General features: G+C 37.7%; 1 protein-coding gene across 4 annotated transcripts in view; it reads left to right on the forward strand.

Annotated features, from left to right (window-relative positions):
* Nucleotides 1-15,080: 15,080 nt before the first annotated feature.
* The window catches only part of CNR1 (cannabinoid receptor 1), a 60,581-nt gene continuing 54,333 nt past the window's right edge, over nucleotides 15,081-21,328 (forward strand). The window contains exon 1 of one of the 4 annotated variants that reach the window (XM_072141978.1): nucleotides 15,081-15,758. Coding sequence is in view for 1 of the 4 variants with exons in the window: in XM_072141979.1 (XP_071998080.1) it covers nucleotides 16,213-16,306 (94 nt within the window). In the remaining 3 variants the exon portion in view is untranslated. Of the gene's footprint in view, nucleotides 15,759-15,781; nucleotides 16,307-21,328 lie in introns of those variants that run through there. The other 3 variants (XM_072141976.1, XM_072141979.1, XM_072141977.1) reach the window with 3 other exon arrangements.

Consider the following 21,328-nt stretch of genomic DNA (forward strand, 5'->3'; position numbering starts at 1 on the left):
AAAGGTTTTTATAATTTTATTGAGCATTTTTATTTTTCCTCTTCAAACTAATAACATGAGTTTTTGCAATGGATAAACTAATCTGGCTAATGTTACCATTTTCATGAAACAACTTCATGATCAGGGGAGTGTTGTTAAGTTTACACATATTATTATATTCAACCCTCTTTACTATGTATATTGAGAAAGACAGAAACATTAAACAGTTAATCCAAAAAAACAATCATATCATTTGTGAACAAATATATTTCCCATTCAATTTCACTTACTTTTATGCCCTATAACGCTATTATGTTTCATATATACAAAGAAAGAGGCTCCAAAGTCAGTAACGCAGATTGTCAGATGCCCTTTCCTAGTGTAAATACTTGCAGTGGGAAACCATGTGCTACATTGTGGGCTTTTGTTTTTGGATACATAGTTTTAGAAACTGTTTTTGTCATCCATCAAAACCCATCTTTTCCAGAACCACCAAAAGCCAAGACTATGTTATAAAAAGCCTCTTCTGCATCTTTTATTTTTATTAGAAACTATGATACATACATATAAAAAGGCAAAGGTCAAATATTCTTTCCCTTCCCCTCCCCCCCATTACCCACCTCTTTCCCCTTCCTCCTAACCGCTATGGCATTCTGGAGATGTAATAAATCCTAGAATGACTTGGTGATGATTATGCTGTTCCATTACTGTCCTTGCCATTTTGAATTTTTCTCCTCTCTCTCTCTTCTCCTGGTCTCTCTCACTTCAAGCTCTTTTTACTTTTCTCTTTATTTTTCTATTGTATTTTTATTTCCTTCAGTTTTTTGCACATTTTATCTGCTTGCTCTAAAGTCAGTACATTTTTTACCTTGCCGTTGTATCAATATGGCTTTTTTTTGCAGCTAGGAGATTTCTATGGATTTTAGTTGATAGTGTGTAGCTGGGGCTATAATGGAATTATGATGAAATATACACAACCATAGATCTGTTATTATTTTGTTTATTCTGTTCTGTTATCGCCTAGAATGCTGCATCTTTATTGCATAGCTTTATGTGAAAAAAAAAAAAACCTGATAAAACAGACAAAGAGAGTGGGCCTTGAGATTAACCCCTTCTCAGCTTTGCTCAGCTCAGGATAACAAGGAAGTCCTTAGAATTTTTCAAGAACTTTTTTTTGGCAGGATCATGTCTGGATTTCCTATGATGTTTGCTCGCTATATTTTAGCATACCCCATGATCTAGCAATAATAGTGCTTGCTCACCATTTATACAAAATTAATATTTATTCTGAAGAACTATGTATGTTCATAATAGATGTAACCAAATTTTTGTTGACACATCATTTTTTCAGCTTTGATGGAGCTTTTTATCTTTAAACTCGAGGAGCCCCTATGGGTACATATTTTTATCCCTCCATAGCCAATTTATGTCATGGTGGGAGGAAGCATACATCTATACTCCATCTAATCCATTTTGTGAGCATACAGCATAGTATGGGTGTTACATAGATACATAGATGACATGCTACTGGTGTGGACTGGGGATATAATGCCCATACCTATGTTTGTAGATTACCTCAATGGCAACAACTATAATTTGAAATACACTTACCAAGTGGAAAATAATATTATCTCCTTTCTGGATGGTACATTGTCAGGAGATTCAAAGCATGTAATACAACCCTTCATGCCAGTAGTAATAACCCACATCACACAATAAAGGCAATACCATTAGGGGAAATAATCCGTATAAGAAGAGCATGCTCCTCAAAAAAAGGTTTCCTTGAAAAAAGTATTAATAAAAAAGGCTTTGTGACCTGGGTTATCTAAAATGGATGATAGATCTTTCTCCATAGCATCCAAGAAAAAGCATGGTAATCTATTAAAAATATCTAATACAAGGTCGGGACATTTTAAATCCGCTTTTAGGGCACTTCCTCAATTGAATATTGCATTGAGCTTCAACAGATTGTGGAAATCATTAAGAGGAATTTAACCATATATCCTTGAGAAGGGTTGAAATTTTGTGTCACTATCTCTGAGTATGAATGCTACTTCCCCTAATGGAGCCAAATCTTGAATCTTGAATGTACTTCCTGCCATCTGAAGTACATAGGTTGCACTGCCAGGAAACTAAAAACCTGCATTGCAGAACATGTAGGGGACTGTAACAATTATATGCCTAGTAAAATCTCAGAAGCTTCCAAACATTTTTTACTTACACATGGAGGAGACACTTGTCATTTTTAATTTTTTGGCATTGAACAGGTTACTAAACCTAATAATTGGAAGAAAAAATTCCTACGTCGGGAAGCTTTTTGGATTTTTCAATTAAAACCAGGCAACCTCTAGGCTTAAATTATAGATCAGTTTTAATGTACTTTCATTGAGGAATAATTCTTCAATGAATACAGAGCATTTTTATTTTTTATTTATATCATAACTTTAGGCCTTTCCGACTGAGCTGTATGCTGTATTGTATATGCTGCTATATCACTATATACTATTTGATGTTTTGTGTTCTGCAGTCTATGTTTGCATTCACACTTCAATCCCTGTTTTGAACCTTACAGGTGTTTTTCATCAAACAGTCCATAATGCAGACTATGTTTGTATTCACACTGCAATCCCTGTTTAGAACTTTAGAGGTGTTTTCCATTAAATAGCCCTCACTTTTTAGGAGTATCCCCACAAATTACAGCTTTATAATGAATAGACTGAATGCTGAATGTTACTGTTGGTGGTTCATGTCTTGATGTCTATATTTATATTCACACTGCAATCCCTATTTAGAGCCTTAAAGGTGTTTTCCATTAAACAGCCATTACTATGTGGGAGTTTTCTCCTCCAATCATGTGACAGACAGTACTTCCTCTCTCTCTTTAAAAACACATCACATTTTTATATTGCTATGCTATGACTTAAGGCAGTTTTTTCCCCCAAAATGTATCAAATTGAAGATTTTTTCAGTCCAGTCATTTTTTCTCCTCATCTTTCCCTGCCTAATTACCATACTTACCCTAATCAGTAGGAAAACAGTGGTACACCTTCCCTTCCTGCACCAAAGTGATAAAGAGACCACAGAAATAAATAGACAATACAGAGATCAGAGAAGGATATTTGCCACATACAAGCAAGAACCAAGAGGACCATGTAGTAAAACATCACTAGACAATTGGATAATTCAGAGAATGAAGGGGCAAAGATACCAGCAAACTGAAGAAAGAATAAACACTAACTATTCTGTAAAAGACTATAGCGAGCAGCTATAAAAAGAGTAGCAGTTCATAAACCCTTTTTTGAGGTACCAGAGCCCCATTTTAGATGGTAATTGGATTTGGTCTCTTTCACCAGACATGGCAGCTATGAGGGTGGAGATTTATTCACCCTCTAGAGAAAATAAATTGAAAAGCATTCCTTTGGGGTATTTAGACCCTTGATCATGCACACAGTCCTAAGGGCTGTGCAGGGGTAAAGACTTTCTGTCAAAATATCAACACAATCAGGCATGTTGCCAACATTTGATTCTGAGATGAAAACAATAAGGTACAGAGGGAAGAACTAGGGCCTAATTTTGCCAGGTCCCCTGCACACCAATCAAATTCTGCATACCTAACCATGGAAGTACTAAAACACCAGAAACCTTGAATGAATTGAGCTACACTGCTTGTACACCTTATATACAAAGAAAGAGGCTCCAAAGTCAGTAATGCAGATTGTCAGATGCCCTTTCCTAGTGTAAATACTTGCAGTGGGAAACCATGTGCTACATTGTGGGCTTTTGTTTTTGGATACATAGTTTTAGAAACTGTTTTTGTCATCCATCAAAACCCATCTTTTCCAGAACCACCAAAAGCCAAGACTATGTTATAAAAAGCCTCTTCTGCATCTTTTATTTTTATTAGAAACTATGATACATACATATAAAAAGGCAAAGGTCAAATATATAAAAAATAAAGAAAGAAATACTACACTAAGCATATTTCATTGTGTTTTCCTTCCCCTCCCCCCCATTACCCACCTCTTTCCCCTTCCTCCTAACCGCTATGGCATTCTGGAATGAAACCTTGAATGAATTGAGCTACACTGCTTGTACACCTTAGAAGTTTTGAAATCGATTCCTTCTCCTCCTAATGAGGTACAATAAACTCCAGTAACCAGGAAATAGAGATCTAGCTTCAATAAATCTAGGCCCAAAGTGGAAAGAAATGCAAAATCAATAAAGTTAGATGCAGCCCCGGAATCAAGGCCTACTCAGAAAGATTTATTTGCTAAATTTTGTAAAAAGATTTTTAAGATCCTTGATTGCTTGAGTGGTTTCCTTGATAAGGAAACATTGAAACTATAATACTATACTTAAGAATCAATGTTGATATTCTGCTGTAGCTGTGTCTCCTGGCTGTGTGGACTCCTACTGTGATTAAGAAGAGTTATTTAGAGATATGGTTTAAAAGAGAGTAGGGGCTGATGCTCCCTGTTCACTCTGGAGGGAGAAGAGGGGGACATGTGGCAGTGCTCTCTGTGTGTAGCTGTGTATAGTGAGTATTGTAGATGTAGAGATCTCCTACACAGAGTAGTGTCCCTCCTTTCCAGACTGTGATTCTGCAGAACTTACTCTGACTCTCTCTACACCTAAAGTTGTGCCATACCCTCCTCTGCAGCCCCTCCTCCACCTTCTGCTATTATTTCCTTCACATCAGAGAAACTATTAATCCTCAGTGCTCACAAAGCACGGACTACACACTTCTTGTAATTTGTTACTACTTATTACATATAGTATGGTCCTCCATGTGATGAAAGGTGCCAAGCTAGTCACTAGATGTGCCTTTGATATTTTATCTGTGGCTTTGGTATTTACAATACAATAAAATACCATTTTGCCACACCATAGTTCACTATGCTGATACTTTATACATGTGTTGTCTTTTGCCAAATGCAATATTTGAACTGCAGGGCACAACTTGATCACCCTATAAAGACCTTTTTTATAGGATAGGATATAAACCTGTTAAACTCCTTCACTTATTTCTGAACTCCTATAAATATTACATGGACAGTGTGTAGTACTGGAGTTCAGCCTCATTAACTTGAAGGAGGTTGAAGTGTTAAACCAGTTAGTGGCCATTTCAAATCCTTGAATATAATACAGGCCAGTCATTTTATTTTCATTCATTTTTCATTTTCCTTTAATTTTTGTTTGCCTTACTGGTAAACTTTTATGAAACGTTTCTATGCAGTATATTTAAAAAAAGAACACAAATCTGACATTGTTTTTTCTAATAAAAATGTTGTGCCCTTATAGTGAAATCTAAAAAACATAATGGGGGGAATTTATTATTGCTCCTGGGTCTAAAAATGAAAGATTTCTGGCCAAAAAAATATTTCATGAGGCAGTGTGGCCTCATGAAAGGGGCATGAGTTAGAAGAAAGAGGCCGTGGAAATTATGAAAATGATTCCATGTGCCAAAAAAATTAAGGAGGGTGATAAAAGCATGTCTAAAAGTAGAACTCAACAGTCTTATACTGCGACAGATTCATTATCATGATTATCAATGATGAAAGTGGTGCAGCAGAAGAGTAGTGGTGACCAGCTCTGCACTGTCGGGGCTTGAGACACATTAATGAAATCCCTCCAAAAACTTTTTTCTCTGAATCATTACTCATAAAGCAATGGCAAACTATTTTTTTATATCACATTCCGTTGGAAAATAACTTATGGGGAAAAAACTTTTTGCAATGCCATAACTTTTTAATTTTTTTTGTCAATGTGGAGGTCTCATGTGTGTGTGAAGGTTTTTTATGGAAAGACCTGATAATTTTATATGTATACACTAGGTGTTCATAAAGTTTTTAAATTGTGATTAATATAATTTTTTGTGTGATGGATGGTTAAAAAGTGCCAATCTGGACAAGTTTTTTGTCGTACAGGATAAATACTATTATAGTTTTGTAATCTATGTTGGTACAGTTATGGAAGTGCAAAATGTATATGATTTTAATTTTTATTTTAAAGGGGCGGACAAATTGGGTGCGCCTGTTGGCTTTTTTGCAATTTTTTTTTTATTCATTTTTTTAATGAACCTTTATTTTTTTTCTAACTTTTTTTGTCCCACAAAAGGACACTAACATGAGATTGTTTGATCTTTTATATAATACACTTCAAGCATCTATTTGACCAGGCCTCCTGTACTTAACTGCATACCATCGGCACCCTATGATTGCAGCTACAAGGTGCCGATGGGTGGCAGAAGGAGTTTTTCTCCTTCTGCACCCACCAAGAAACCCTGGTCCATGTTTCCCTGTGATGTTTAAGGGGTTTAACACTCAGGATAAGAGCTTTTCCCAGCACTAGCAGGACCCAATGTTCTGCAAATTTCTTCTGACGCAGTGCCATAGAAATGTGTTGTGTCTGAAAAAGTACTCTTTATAACTGCTATAGAATCCTGATACAGTGGTCAGTACATTTCTTTCTAATCGACCTGTATGTCCAATAGCCCAATGCTTTCTATATATTTTTTTTACTAACCGTATATGCTCGAGTATAATCTGAGTTTTTCAGCACAAAAAGTTGTGATGAAAAAACCTAATTTGGCTTATATTTGAGTCTATTAAAACAATTAACACTGTACCTACATTTCTGGTGCTCCCACAGGTCCTCTTCTTGCTATGTATGCTCCAGGGCCTCTTCAGATCCTTTGGCTCCTCTTCGTCTCCTCTTCAGGTCTTTCGTCTCCTCTTTGGGTCCCCTCACAATGCAGGCGTCTCACAAACAATGACATTGGCAAGTGGCTGATGTAATTGTGTTTGGCGGCTGTGTGCGGAGACCCGAAGGTGAGTCAAACGTCCTCATTAGGAGCCAAATGACCCGAAGAAGACCCGAAGAAGCACCGGAGCATCCGAAGCAAAGAGAGAACCTTTGGGGGTGTCATAAAGATGAGTATAGTGTTAATTTGTTTTATTGTAGGGTTGGCATGCTTGGGGCAGGGGCTGGCAGGCTATATACTGGGGGGCATGGGCTGGCTATATACTGCATGGGTTGGAAGGCTATATACTACAGGGGCTGGCAGGCTATGTACTGGGGGCTGGGGCTTGCAGGCTATATACTGGGGGGGCTTGCTGGCTATATACTGCCGGGGCTGGCAGGCTAGATACTGAGGGAGCTTATTGGCTATATATTGCGGGGGCTGGTAGGGTATATTCTGGGGCAGGGGCTGGCAGGCTATATACTGGGGGGGCAGGGGCTGGCAGGCTATATACTGGGGGGGCAGGGGCTGGCAGGCTATATACTGGGGGGGCAGGAGCTGGCACGCTATATACTGGGGGTTGAGAGCTGGTAGGCTATATACTGGGGCAGTGGCTGGCAGGCTATATACTGGGGGGTAGGGGCTAGCAAGCTTTATACTGGGGCTGTTCTGCTTTATGCTGGCTGGAGGCAGTGACCAATGCATTTCTCACTCTCGGCTTATATCCGAGTCAATAGGTTTCCGCAGTTTTTTGTGATAAAATTAGGTACCTTGGCTTATACTTGGGTAGACTTATACATGATTATATATCCAATGTGCAATTATTTATTTTGATTTCCCCACTGCTTGTAATTCTAGTTTTACTTCCAATTGTTGATATAACTTTATATATTCATTTTTCTAAACCTCTGTCTGAATTGTGTACACTTACTGTTTTCCTTTCAGTTCATAGTATTTCCTTATTGAATTACTCACTTGCTTAATGTAATTTACGTAACCATTTTCCAAATGGTCTTTCAGTTACAGATCAGTGTCTACAATACTTTTATTTGACTCATGTATTCATGTTCTTAAGTCACACAATTTTCTTTAGGTCACCACTTTGTATAATTCTCTTCGTTTTTTTTCTAATTTCTACCAAAATTTTAGTTTAGTTCGCTCATCTAACAAAGTTCTTTTCCCTTTAAAACTTTTATCTTTTCTAATCTCTACTTTTTAGGCCTGGTCATACATGGTACTCCTTTGTGAAGTATATCTGTGTGTTGCAGAAGACAAATGTATTGGGGAGAAAGAGTTAATACAATAAAAAAAGAATTACAATGATATCATGGATCCTGTGTTTTTTTGACGAGGTCAAGTTAAAATGTTACATGTCCATGTACCATTTATACGTTGTATGTCAAGGTATGGAAGAATTGTTAGCACCAAGCTACCCACAATCTCTGTCCCTGTCCACTTGTGGGATTTGCGCTAGGCCTCAAGCAGCACTTGGATTGCGATCCTTACCATGTATTAATGCATAGTACAGTGAGACAAACAAATTGATAAAAGACAGATAACAAGGCAAAGTTTAAAAAAAACAAAATGAAAGCAAAGTACAAAACTGTGATGCAAGAAAGCAGTCAAAGCTACAGACAACAGTCCAATGTCCAGTCCACAGCTGAATGTTTCAGAAAATCACCTACAGTCAGTAAAAACAATAACACAGATATAACAAACATTTCAACATTTCTATAGGACTGAGTGAAACACCTCCAACTAAAGGAAACCTGTCATCAAGAGCCATTCCTTGCTGGACACTCCTATGGGACACCGCAGAGAGAATGGTAAACTCTCATCTTACTTTTCTTTTCATCGTTAAAAGCCAGTTTTATTATAAAAACACTTTGACAATTTGCACACTATTCTCTATGGGAACATGGGGGAGCCAGAAAAAGTGCTTCTGATGACAAGTAATGAGTAACTGCTAACCCAGTATTGAAGCAAACTCCCAGCCAGGGAAAAAAAAATCTGCAGAACTTGCTCCTGCAGGAACTCTTTTTTTTCACACTCTGCATTTTTCTGTTCCTCAGTTATTACTTCCTAGAGGTTTTCTAACTTACAAATGGCACAATCACACAGAATCCAGTTAGTGCTGACTGTGGGGACAATGGGACGTTTGAGGAAAATAATGGAATTATGTAGTTGCCAAATTTTATAAGATATAAACATACAGTATTTTCTAAAACATCAGGAGAGTTTAAGGTCCTCTTTAAAGGAAACCTACCATTTGATTTGATGTATTATGAGCCAAACATACCTTGAGAATGCTGTAGCTACACTGATGCAGAATCATATCTTGTTTAATCTCTGAGCTGAGTGGTTTTGCTGAAAAAAAACAATTAAAATTATGATATGGAAGCTCTGTCGCTCCTGTGCGGCTCCAGCGCTTTTCCTTTCACATTAGTAATGCACTGCACCAGAGGATGATGCAATCACTGTTTTCCCTGCAAGGCAGAAAAATCAATTGCTGCACTATCCCCCAGCTGCTGTATATGAGTGATCCAGCTCAGGTTGATTAGTCCTATCTTGACTGTTCAGAAAGCCTGTGTTTAATGTGGACCTTTCCCAAGGTCCTGCATTTTATAATTGTTTTTTTCAGCAAAACCACTCAGCACAGGGATTAAACAAGATATGTTTCTGCATCAGTGTAGCAACAGCATTCTCAAGGTATGTTTGCTTCATAATGCATCAAATCAAATGGTAGATTTCCTTTAAATGTTATTACATTAACAATTACAAGTTAAAGACTTGTGTAATTTTACAAGGATAGATAACGGTTACTGGCTAGGCACGACAAGCTCTTTATTAAGACACAGTAGCTGAATTGAGTTTTAATTTATTTGTCTATGTCTACATAATATAGACAGACAAATCAACTTGTATAACCGAGAATTCAACCTAGTATAATCTGCAAATTCAAAAAAGAACAAAGTATAATCCACAGAATAATTTCATATTTTATTTTGTTTGAAATCACTTGATTATGAGAAAATCCTGAAATAGGTCTTCTCCTTGAATTAAATCTGTGAATCTTAATGATTTAATCTTGAAATTCAATGCAAGCTGGATAAAAAGAATTTATTCAGCAGTGAAAAATAACTGAAGACAAGCTTAACATAGCAAAGAATTGTCAACTTAAAATGCAGGTAAAATAAAATTATTGGCTGAATGTGTTAGGTTGGAACAAAACCAACACTCAGTGGTGAAAGATGAGACATAAAAAGAGTTATATCTGGGAAATAATGTTCCACAAGAGATTTGTTCTCTACATTTGTAATATTGCCGAACCTGTACATCTGTATTCTGCCGTGTTAGTACAGCATTCTTTCTCAGTAAGTAACACTACTTGGCAAAAGAAATTCACTAGTCTCACAGTAAGAAAGAAACATTTGTACTGTGCATAATGTAGATATGTAACCTTGGGAATGTTATTGGTTATAGCTATTTTTTTTAAATATCTGCATAACTTGAGTTATACAAATTTTTTTTACATCAACTGGCTTCAGTCAAACCACACGCACAACCACTGAGTAGTCCTGTGAAGCTAAAGCATAGAAGGGCCATGGTAACACCCCCAGAGTCCTTCTGACTCATAAGCAGAAATGCAAAAGTTGATTTTAGATGGAAGGAAGTCATGAATAACAAATATAGAAATATAACCATGTAAGTAACAATGCCTAGATCTATGAATAAGTGGCCTTATGTCTGTCAGACAGAAAGAAGAGATTTCCCTCTGTCGCTTTTATGGTCCAATGCAATGCCTTCACTGGTTGACCTTTGGTTGCCTTGACATCTGGAGGTTTTACTATAGCAAAATAGTAAAAAGTCAAAACACACCAGCGTTCTGCTCTGCACACCGAGCAGAGCACATCAGGGAAGGCAGAAGAAGGTTAACAGGCCAGGGCCGATTCTGGCCTTTTTGCTGCCTGAGGCGAAAATTTAAATGCCGCCCCCCACCCCCACATAGCCTACTCCTGATCTCAGGAAAATCTGTAAGACGTATCTACAACCTTATCTAAATATACAGACAACATTAGTACCAATTGATAACATACTCTCACAGTACCACCAGATTACTGACTCCACTACACATTTGGATAGCTGCCTTAGTAATAGTCAGTCAGTAGCATCTAGTGCTTTAAAAGATACAAAATACTTCATTACAATTTCTCCCGACCATGGTTTATTATTGTTGATAACACCGCCAGATGTCTTCAGCCCCATGCAGACAATTGCGTGCAAGTTACTTATATAACTACATGTGCTTTGTCCTTTAAAATGAGTAATAATTAACAATGGAAAACACATACTGTATTACTGCTTGCATAACACATATTACTACTTTTGTGTTTTACCTGATGCATTTTGAATGTTCCATCTACCCTGCAGATTTATATACACATGCATTTTATTTATACACAGACTCCCTAATGTATTTATATGTAGCCTCTTCTAATTTAATGGCCCCCATACACATGCTCTCAAATAAAATCGTATACAGTACTCCATATACAGTCCCCCCAGTTACATTAAAATCCTGCCTTTATATAAAGATTCCCCATTAATGTAAATATATACAGCCCCAATAGATAGTATATAGAGCCAGAACCCTCCATAGATAGTATATATTGCCAGATTTTTTTTTATTTTAACCACTGATTAAATCAAGTCACTAGCCACAGCTAGTGGATCCTCTTCTAATCAAGTTACCCCAAGTAGATAGTATATATACTATATATACTGCAAGACCAACACCTTACCAACACCTAATCTAACAATGTAGAAGCAAGTAACTAGTGAAGCGCTGGTAGTCTGAGGGTTAACAAAGCAGGCACCTTCAGTGGGGCAGAGATAGCCACTGCTGCTTTATCTCTGTCCCACTAAAGGTGCCTGCTTTTTTAACTCTTGAAGCACCAGGGCTTTACTGCTCACTTGATGGTGTACTGGGCCTGATACCTGCAAGAGGGCCTGTAGCTGTGCTGAAATACCTGATCACACTGACAACTCTCATTCCTCTCCACATGCCTCCTCGCTGCACCGCTCCTCTCCACTCCACACAGCTTCTCACCTCATGACTCCTCTCCACACCGCTCTACACATGCCTCCTCGCTGCACTACTTCTCTCCTCTCCACACAGCTTCTCACCGCATGGCTCCTCTTCACAACACTGTACATAGCTCCTCTCCGCATGGCACCTCCCAGCACCGTTCTTCTCAACACTGCTCCTCTCCTCTCCACTCACACATCACACCACTTTACTACCTCACACAGACACACTGCTTGCCGGCATCGCGGAGCTGCACACACTTTCTTCCTCAGCTTACAGGAAGTGTGGCTGGGCACGGGTGATGTTTGCGAGAGGGGCAGATCCCGCATAAGCGTGCACCAGCAGTGAGTGCACTGCCAAACCGCCGCAGCACCCAGGACGGCAGCACTGAGATATCTGCCGCCTGAGGCGAGATTCTCATCTTGCCTCATGGCAGATGCGACCCTGTAACAGGCCATAGCCTCTTAGAGGTAGTAGTGGGCCACTTTGCACCAGGGTGCATTGGGGGGCAAAACGCCAGTCTTAATACATTCCCCCTATTGACTTTGTTTTAGGAAAGTATAGGCTTCTTCTACAGACTGCATTAGCTCACTCTAGCCGATCCATATTCTACTATTGTAATTATACTGTATACACATCGGGTCCTCAGTAATTCTGCAGACTGTGCTGGTCCATTTTAGCGATTCTCTTTATAGTATTCTATAAATATTCTGAATTCATTTGAAGTATTATCCAGCATATCCTATGACCCACCCTTTCTAGGCATAACTAAGCTGAAGTTTGAAGACATTCCTGTGGCTAGAGGAACATCATGATAAGGATTATCTTCCATGAGTGACAGTGATAAATGTCTTTCCCTGTAGTGGCATCATGGCAGTTCCATGTGTGGCATATGTGATGTCGAGCCGCTGACCAGGCCTCCTTTATCCCCAATTTGAATGTTAATTACATCTCACAGCAGAGTTTTTAACGTAGAACTAAGTAAAGACAACCACAGGTGTTCAATCCATAATCCCTGCCTCATTCTGCATAAGATTCTTTTCTTATAGACTTGGTGATGATCAAGAGCAATATCACAAGGTATCAGTCATTAAAAAAATGGGAAAAATCATAATGACAGTAGGTAGAGGTATAATCTCCCATTATTTAGAATGTTGCTTAGAAGATTGCTGGAGATCAGAGCATTTTTATGTTAAGTTATGTCAACAGTATTGGACTGTATTGTATGTGTCCAGTAACTATGCAATAATATAATGATGTTTGTATGCAACTAAGAACTTAGTAACCAAGGAACAAGCAACATGTAAGAAAGACCACCTCCAGTAGTGTATGCATGTAACTGTAATGCTAAACTCTATCTCCAATTGTGTGTATCAATTGCTGGGTCAGTATGTACTAAAGAGTCCCCCTCCCCAAGGGGATCAATAAAGTGCTATCTTATCTTATACTGGCTTGGTATGGCTCCATGTTTCGGAAATATAATATACAGTGACAGTAGTCACATGATTCTGGTAGCCAGTACAGATCAATGTGTAACAGATGTAAGATACAGTTTTATAAATAATGTGATAAACAATTCTACTGTCTATACTACATCGCCATGTACAAGGCAGGCTGGGATTAGTCTCCACTAGCGACTGCTGCAGTATATTGAGCCGGAGAGGGTTGTATGTAGTGTAGCTGATGTAGCTCTTGGGAGCTATGTTATACATAATGGCTGAGACTCTCTGTGAAAAGTTCCATTGCATCATGTGTGAGGAGCATTGGGGGAAGGGATTGAGTGTAATGCCTACAGGATGTGCTAGTAGATCCCAGTCCGTGATGTGTGGGTGTGATAACGCTGGCTAGGCAATAAATTCAGATCACTGCACACAAGAGTGAGGTATGAGAGAATCTATAGCTGTAACTACATCATATCTTCATTTTCCTCAATGTGATCATCAGAGATCTAGGCTGCTATGCATCTCATGTGGCTAGAGCATTGCCTCTTGTGTGAACCTACAAGTTGGAGGTGTGGTGCATGTATTGGAGGCTGTATAAAAAGTAAGGAAAAGAATGGAAAAGGTGTGAGTGTGTCTTTTTAAATAAAACATTGGACAATACCCTCCTAAGAAAAGAGAGGCAACAGGAGACATTTATTAGAAGTGTCTGGGAGCAGAAGAATTCTAGTTGCTCAGAAACCAATCAGAGATCTACTTTAATTTAATAAACAAGCTTAGCTGTGATTGGTTGCTATGGGCAACTTTAACAGTTCTGCTCTCAGACACTTCTGATAAATCTTCCCCAATGGATCTATAAACTACAATCTTCCTCTAAAATGTTAATGATGTGACATTATTATGTGTGTTTATAGCTTTGTATACACTCATATACACACATCACTGCGACCATATAACAAATACAACTATGTAGCCAATCCAGTAGCAGGTCTTTTAAAATCCTAGGACAAGATTGCCATGGTTACAAGGGTAGGAAGGCCTTATTTCTATGCAGACATTATGCAGCCTCTTATTGGCTATTATATCTATCAATCTGGAAAGACGGAATAAGGAACGGCCAAACTTGGCGCCACCGCCACCAGAAGAAGCCGAGTCCCCCTCGGCGAAACACGTGTTGGGACGTTTGTCTTATCCCACCGTAGGCTAGGGACAGCTGTGACTTACTACCAAGGATAGTGTGTGCTGAGATGTCTCCACTAAATACATGTAGCATCAGTGTGTGGAAGCAGAGGGGGAGCAAGTCCCTTTTCCGTTATCTGTGTTGATGGGATCTCAGCACCCTGATTAACTCCTTGATGGCTGTAATATATTGCAGCAGCAGTGTGTGGAAGCAAAGGGGGACCAGGTCCCTCCTCTGTTATCTGTGTAAACAGGATCCTGCTCTGTACACTTGCACAGCCGCCTGGATTAACTCCTTGATGTCTGTGATGCAGTGTGTAGGAGCTGGCTGACTTTGAATGCAGTAAGAAACATTGTTGCATTCAATTGTATATAATTCTCTTGGGAGTCTAAATATTTAGCAACCCAAGTGTCAACAAATAATTTATAAACGTGGTTTGCTTTACCATATACTTCCCTGGAGTAATTTTCTTCCTCTATACAAGCTAATTTTGAGTTTCAATAGTAATAGGGAAAAATTGTATACTATTTATTGGGGATGTCCCTCACTACTAGTCCCAGTCTGGTATTACACAAACCTACAGTGTTGGTCAGTAAGAGTAAAGAATAATCCACTCTATAGAAAACTAAAAAAGGGACTGAATAGCCCATTTCTTTATACATGAGTATAGGAAAATTTATTTTTAAAAGACACACTCACACCTTGTCCATTCTTCTCCCTTTCCCCTTACTTTCTATGTGAGTGTTCCACATCCTAGTATTTATTCTCTATCACTAATTATTGGAGGCTGCCCTGTTATGGGTGTGTTAGTGGTGTGTTCTGTGTATGTGCCTGTCCTTCCATTGCTCACAGAGTAGCTGCTATCGCAGTCTGTGCCAGGACTAAAACAGATTAACACGTGATGAAGAGCATCCTGATAAATGGAACCTGAGAGCACTGGGACCACAAGGAAAAAGATAAAGCAGAGGAACAGAGCAAAGGGGAGCAAGTGTCAGTGATTTCTCTGTGCCAGACCATGACTGCCAGTAAGTACCAGACATCTCTCAGCTTCTGTCACTTGGACTGAACGGGCTTACAGCAAGATCTCCAGTGCAGATTCATGACGTGGATAACGACGTCTCATCTCTTCAGCAAAGCTGTGGGCATCTCCTGCCTTCACCCTCTGAGGTGAGGACCATAACTGGGACTAAGCGCTGCCATCCAGTCTCTGTGCTCCAGCTCCGGGCTCCCTCTGGGGGGCAGCAGTTCAGCACCACATTAGTGGACAGCGCAGCACACGGTCCGGTCTACAAGTTCCCAGGAGCCATGGAGAGGGGCATGTGAGCAGGGGTAAGAGCTGCTGCAGTCTTCTCTATCACCATCCACATCCATCTTCTTCTATCTTTTATCCAGAGTAGCAACTTTTATCATGGACACATTGTCATTGTGATTCCATTGAAAACATAGCCACAACATCAGCAGTGACAGAGCTTATTAATGTTAGATAAAAGAGACATTCCTTATATGCCACGACGATTTCCTTCATCTCCTGCTTTACTCTATCTATCTATCTATCTATCTATCTTTTCTGCAAAGATGTCTGTTATGTAATTTGACCCAGTGATACTCATTATCATTTTTACAATATTGCTTAATAACTAGTAGATCAATAGCACTTATGACAATGCCTTCTATAGATTTTTCATTCCTTAACCTAAAACTCAGTATCTGAACTTCGAATAGATTTGTGGTTAATTTACAGAAAAGACGGTCAGGGTTATTCGAGATATCATGCATTATTAAGATGGCACATCAAGAGTCAAGGACAAGACAAGAGAGAGAACTGAGAAGAAATTTTAGCAGAATACAATGTGTAGTGTGTGGATTGCTGGGACAAGGTAAACATTGCAGGTTACAATTAACTATGATTAATACCTAATATGCATACAGCACAATGAGCAACTGGGTGCAGTTCTGTACCACATTCAGAGTTTGGCATGGTTTTCTCCTGCCAGATTGGAATATTGTGGATTTAGCTGAAATGTCTGGTTTGGGCATCTGTTACTAACTGGTGAATGGGAGGTTTCAGAAAGAAGTCTTGCTTCCACTGTGAAGTCTGTAGAGTTCATCCTATTCACACCTCTACAAGCTGAGAACTGACATTAATGTTTTGATCCAGGCTGTGGGGTTGGGCTCTGGCAGGGCTGTGGTTGTAGAAGAAGTAGAACCATGTAGACAGAAGAGCTATAGTCTAGATTTATGCATTTACAACTATTTTAGTATTTATGTTTATGCTGGCTTGTAGTAATTGCTATGATTCACAGTATAGAGTTTACAGCTACTATATGATGACCTGATTTGCTGGATTTTCTGACCTGCTCTGTTTAACATGATATAACATAGGAAGCTTAATGACTATGTAGCTGTGAAGCCGATCACATCAGGTTACAGCATTGCTGGATCTCAGCTACTGGACTATCATACACAAATGTAATGTGTGTTATGTAAACCTTCTCCTCTATTATCCTATTTTTGTTATATGAAATGTTTTTCATACAGTGGAAGTGGAAGCATAATAAAGTTTTCTTTTTCTTTTTCATGTGTGTGCAACATCTAACTTGTTTCTTAAAAATACAATATACAACATGAATATTTTTTTATACATGCAGTTTATATGCATATTTAAATGATTGACTGGGTTTAACATGTGATCTGTGGGTGTAAATCATTTTCTCCAAAAATTAAAATTACATAAGCTCTTCTTTTATCAGAGTCAACAAGAAAGGACAATCTAATGATAATGCTGCAAAGATACATGATGTCTCATGTCAGCCCTTAAGCCTTAGATCTCCCACATGATATATATTCAATTATCCACGTACAATAATACATTTTGCAGTATGACAGTATATGTTTCAGCGGTGTCTGTGGTTTATCGACTCATAATGGTCATTGTTATTCTACATTCAAAGCAAAATACATGATGGACTGCATTATTTACACACTATCACCATCTCGCTCTGCAGCATATGGTACTTTGTACCATAAACCAGATATAAGATGTTTTCTCATTGTATATGCCTCATACAGTAGCTTACAGAGAGATTTGATGATCATCTTCAGCACATCATGTTTTTATTTAATTTTTTAATGTGAAAATTGATGTTTTATATAACATGGAGAGAAATGGTACAGCTGGTGTGGTCTAGTTTAACAGATTAGCTAAGACTCAGTAATGTTGGATATTTGAAGAAGGGACTATTTTAGCATATATTTTTCACACTTGAAATGAGTACATGTTTCCCTTTATTACTATATTTTCAAATGCTATTTTGATGATAGAAGCGTTAAAGTCTACATAGTTACAGCAGTTTAAGTGCATTTTTCAGATTTCTTATTACAGAATTGGATTCAAATGTAGGTTATTGTATGTGTATTCTCTTTTAGAATTTACCTAACCACCACCTTACCATAAAACTAATAGGTACAGATCCCATAACAATACTAAACTGCATGAATTCTTATTAGTCATATTAACCATAATCTTTCAATTGTATTATTTACAATGAGTAAACATGAAACTAAGGCATGTCTATACTACATGTATGTGTTATATGACGTTTTTAGGGTACAGGCGGTCCCCTACTTAAGAACACTCGACTTACATACGACCCATAGTTACAAACGGACCACTGGATATTGATAATTTATTGTGCTTTAGTCCTAGGCTACAATGATCAGCTATAACAGTTATCACAGGTGTCTGTAATGAAGCTTTAGTGTTAATCTTGATTCTTATGACAACCCAACATTTTTAAAATCCAATTGTCACAGAGACCAAAAACGTTCTGGCTGCGATTACAATGATAAAATATACAGTTCCGACTTACATACAAACTGAACTTAAGAACAAACCTACAGACCCTATCTTGTATGTAATTCGGGGACTGCCTGTATATGGCACTCTATCGGACTATGGAATAGTTCCCCAAACTGGTTAATGGTTTGATAGACATTTCATCAACTTCACAAACTGGCTCCTGTGAGTTATATAGAAGATCCACTAAGTTTTCCAGCTCTCTTCATTGCATACAGGGTCACAGTGTTGAATTTAAAGAGCATTTAGTGTTTGTGCATGTTTGTGCACCATGGAAGTATCTCACAGTAGACAATGAGTAGTTTCACCATCTAGTTACTTGTGATAGTATGATTAACTACTTTACCAATGGTTTACCATTGCACTTCGGAGCTTGCTAATGTTTGGTGGTCACAAACTAACCAGCTTTAGATTCCATTTTGAAATACATTGCATGATGAACTTATGCATTTAAATATCTATGATATAATTCAAACATTACATCATTTGTCTGCATCTAGGTGATTTAATTGTCTGGTGTCTTCAGGTGTCACTTAACAGTTCTAGGAGTAGACAATACCTCAATTGCATCAATGGAACCTACAACATAACCCATTAGCAAAATTGAGTTAATATATATATATATATATATATATATATATATATATATATATATATATATATATATATATATAATTTATATATTAAACTCAATTTTGTAACAGGTGTATATGTGTGTGTGTGTGTTAACTCATTGACAATAGTGATTTACTGGGAGTTGCATGGTACACAGAAAGATTGAAGAAACTTTATTTTTAACTTTTATATTATATTACATAATATTACATATATAGGTGAGCTGTTAGTTCTTAATTCCTAGGGTCTAATAACATTTATGGCTTATTGGGATTAATTTCTTTACATTCTCTATTTTCCAGTGAGTAACATACTAGTTCATCATAAGCTGAAGGTAAAGTACATAAAAAATATAGACATTGCTGAGAAAGTAAATCAATATTTTGTAGACAAGGACCCACAAGGTGAGATGGCTTCACTCATTCGTACTACAAACTAATTACTGCAATATGAAATCTCTATATAGAGTAGCTTGTCAGCGTTGGGCATTACTGAGTAGAAATGAAGATATGGTAAAGAATATATCCTTATATTGTGGCAAAGCTTGCAAATTTAGTGTATCATATCTTGATCACTATAATTTTGCCTATTGTTTTGAAACTGCCAGAAGAAGAAAAAGAAGAAGCAGTAATTGTCCCTGGAGACTGTGTCATGACAATGCCTGCGGGTAGACTGGAGAATACACATAGTGGGTGTGAGCTATTATCTTGCTGTTAGAAGAAATACAATAATCAGTATGACATGAATTTTTAATTATCAATATTTTTGTTTATAATCACCAATTTTGTTTGTTCTGAAGAATGAGGATGTTATGATGATAGAGTTTCCAAAGAAATGATAATGTTGAACACAAGATTTAATGAGACAAATGTCTGATGGAAAATGATAGATAGATAGATTACATGGTAGGAGGTATCTGCATGTTTAGTAGTCATAGTAATAAAACACCTAGAGCTCACAGGCAGGAAACAAGGGATTATATGTCTGTTCAATAATTACTGTTCTTTGCATCAAGGGAGTCAGCTAGATAGCTAGGTACTCTCTGTGTATATTTACATGTAACATTTATCATGAAGACAATGTGTTGCCTTTGAGTCCTGGGGCTGATACCTGAAATCATCGTAAAGCAATATAAACAGTCATTAAAGTGCCTATTTCTTCCATCAATATGGGATAAACATGAGCATATTTTATTTTTGTACCAGACATAAACCCTCAATGTAGGTATCTATAGGTAATATTCAGCCGTGTAATTATGCACATAACATGACCTATGACTAGAATAGAACTTCCTGACTCATGTCCATATTGAGGATGTGAGCAAAGACAATAGTGATTTATAGAGGACATGTTCTCTATGGATCTCTGGTTTTATAAGTGGCATGTGTTCTCATCTAACTGCTGTCTTACATACCAATCAGCCATTTAATTGTTCCATTAGCATAGCATATTATAATCCATCAAGGTCCTTATCACATTGCTGCCATTTTTCAGAAACTTCACTTTTTCCATTATACGGATGATATTTTCAATCTACGGAACATCAATTTTTATGTTACATTTCATTCTATCTCACAGTGTGCAAATATAGTTAACAACAACATTGCTTTTTGGAAATATTTTTTCATTAAAAATACATCTGGGAACTGATTCACAGTATATACTTGGTTGTGTTCCTGTTTAAGAGGTTTAATAACATTCTAGAATTTAAAATATTGCTATTTATATAGTATTGTTTAAGAATACATTATGAGAATCCAAAATGTGGTGGTGGTGAGTTATTGGGTTAAGGAACTTAGGGCAATAGTTTGAGGGATATCAAGACCCATAAGGTTTTGATTTTATATTGGAATATATGTTTCATCTATACTTAGTAGATGGGTGTATCAGTTTTATTTTATTGTGACATGTCATTATCCAAATTTGGTTTGCTAGCAGCCCTGGTTTCGCTGGAACCCTCATCAGGGTTTCAGCCTTCAGAGAGTTTTCTTATAAAAACTTTTACCCGCCACTACCAAATCTCTATGACTATATGCATTTTCCAGGAATGCAGATAAATGTGAAGGAGGATTAACACTATTTTCTTTAATCTTGCCCTTCACACCTCTTCTCTTGCAATTACTCATCCACTACAACAACATATGACAAGCAGCCAGACTACTATTATGAAATGGAGCTTAAACTATACTATTTATATGCATGAAATGCTAAACTTTCTTAATTATGTAGTTACATATCTAATACAGTTGATAAAAGACACATGTCCATTAAGTTCAACCAAGGAAGGGAAGGGATTGGATGAGGAAGGGACTTATGGGAAACAATTCTATATAACATAACCATCAATGTTATTTAGGTGTAAAAAGGCATCTAGACCCTTCTTGAAGCTCTCTGCTGTCCCTGCTGTGACCAGCGCCTGAGCCAGGCT

This window comes from Engystomops pustulosus, chromosome 3, assembly GCF_040894005.1.
Source record: "Engystomops pustulosus chromosome 3, aEngPut4.maternal, whole genome shotgun sequence".
NCBI classification, from domain to species: domain Eukaryota; kingdom Metazoa; phylum Chordata; class Amphibia; order Anura; family Leptodactylidae; genus Engystomops; species Engystomops pustulosus.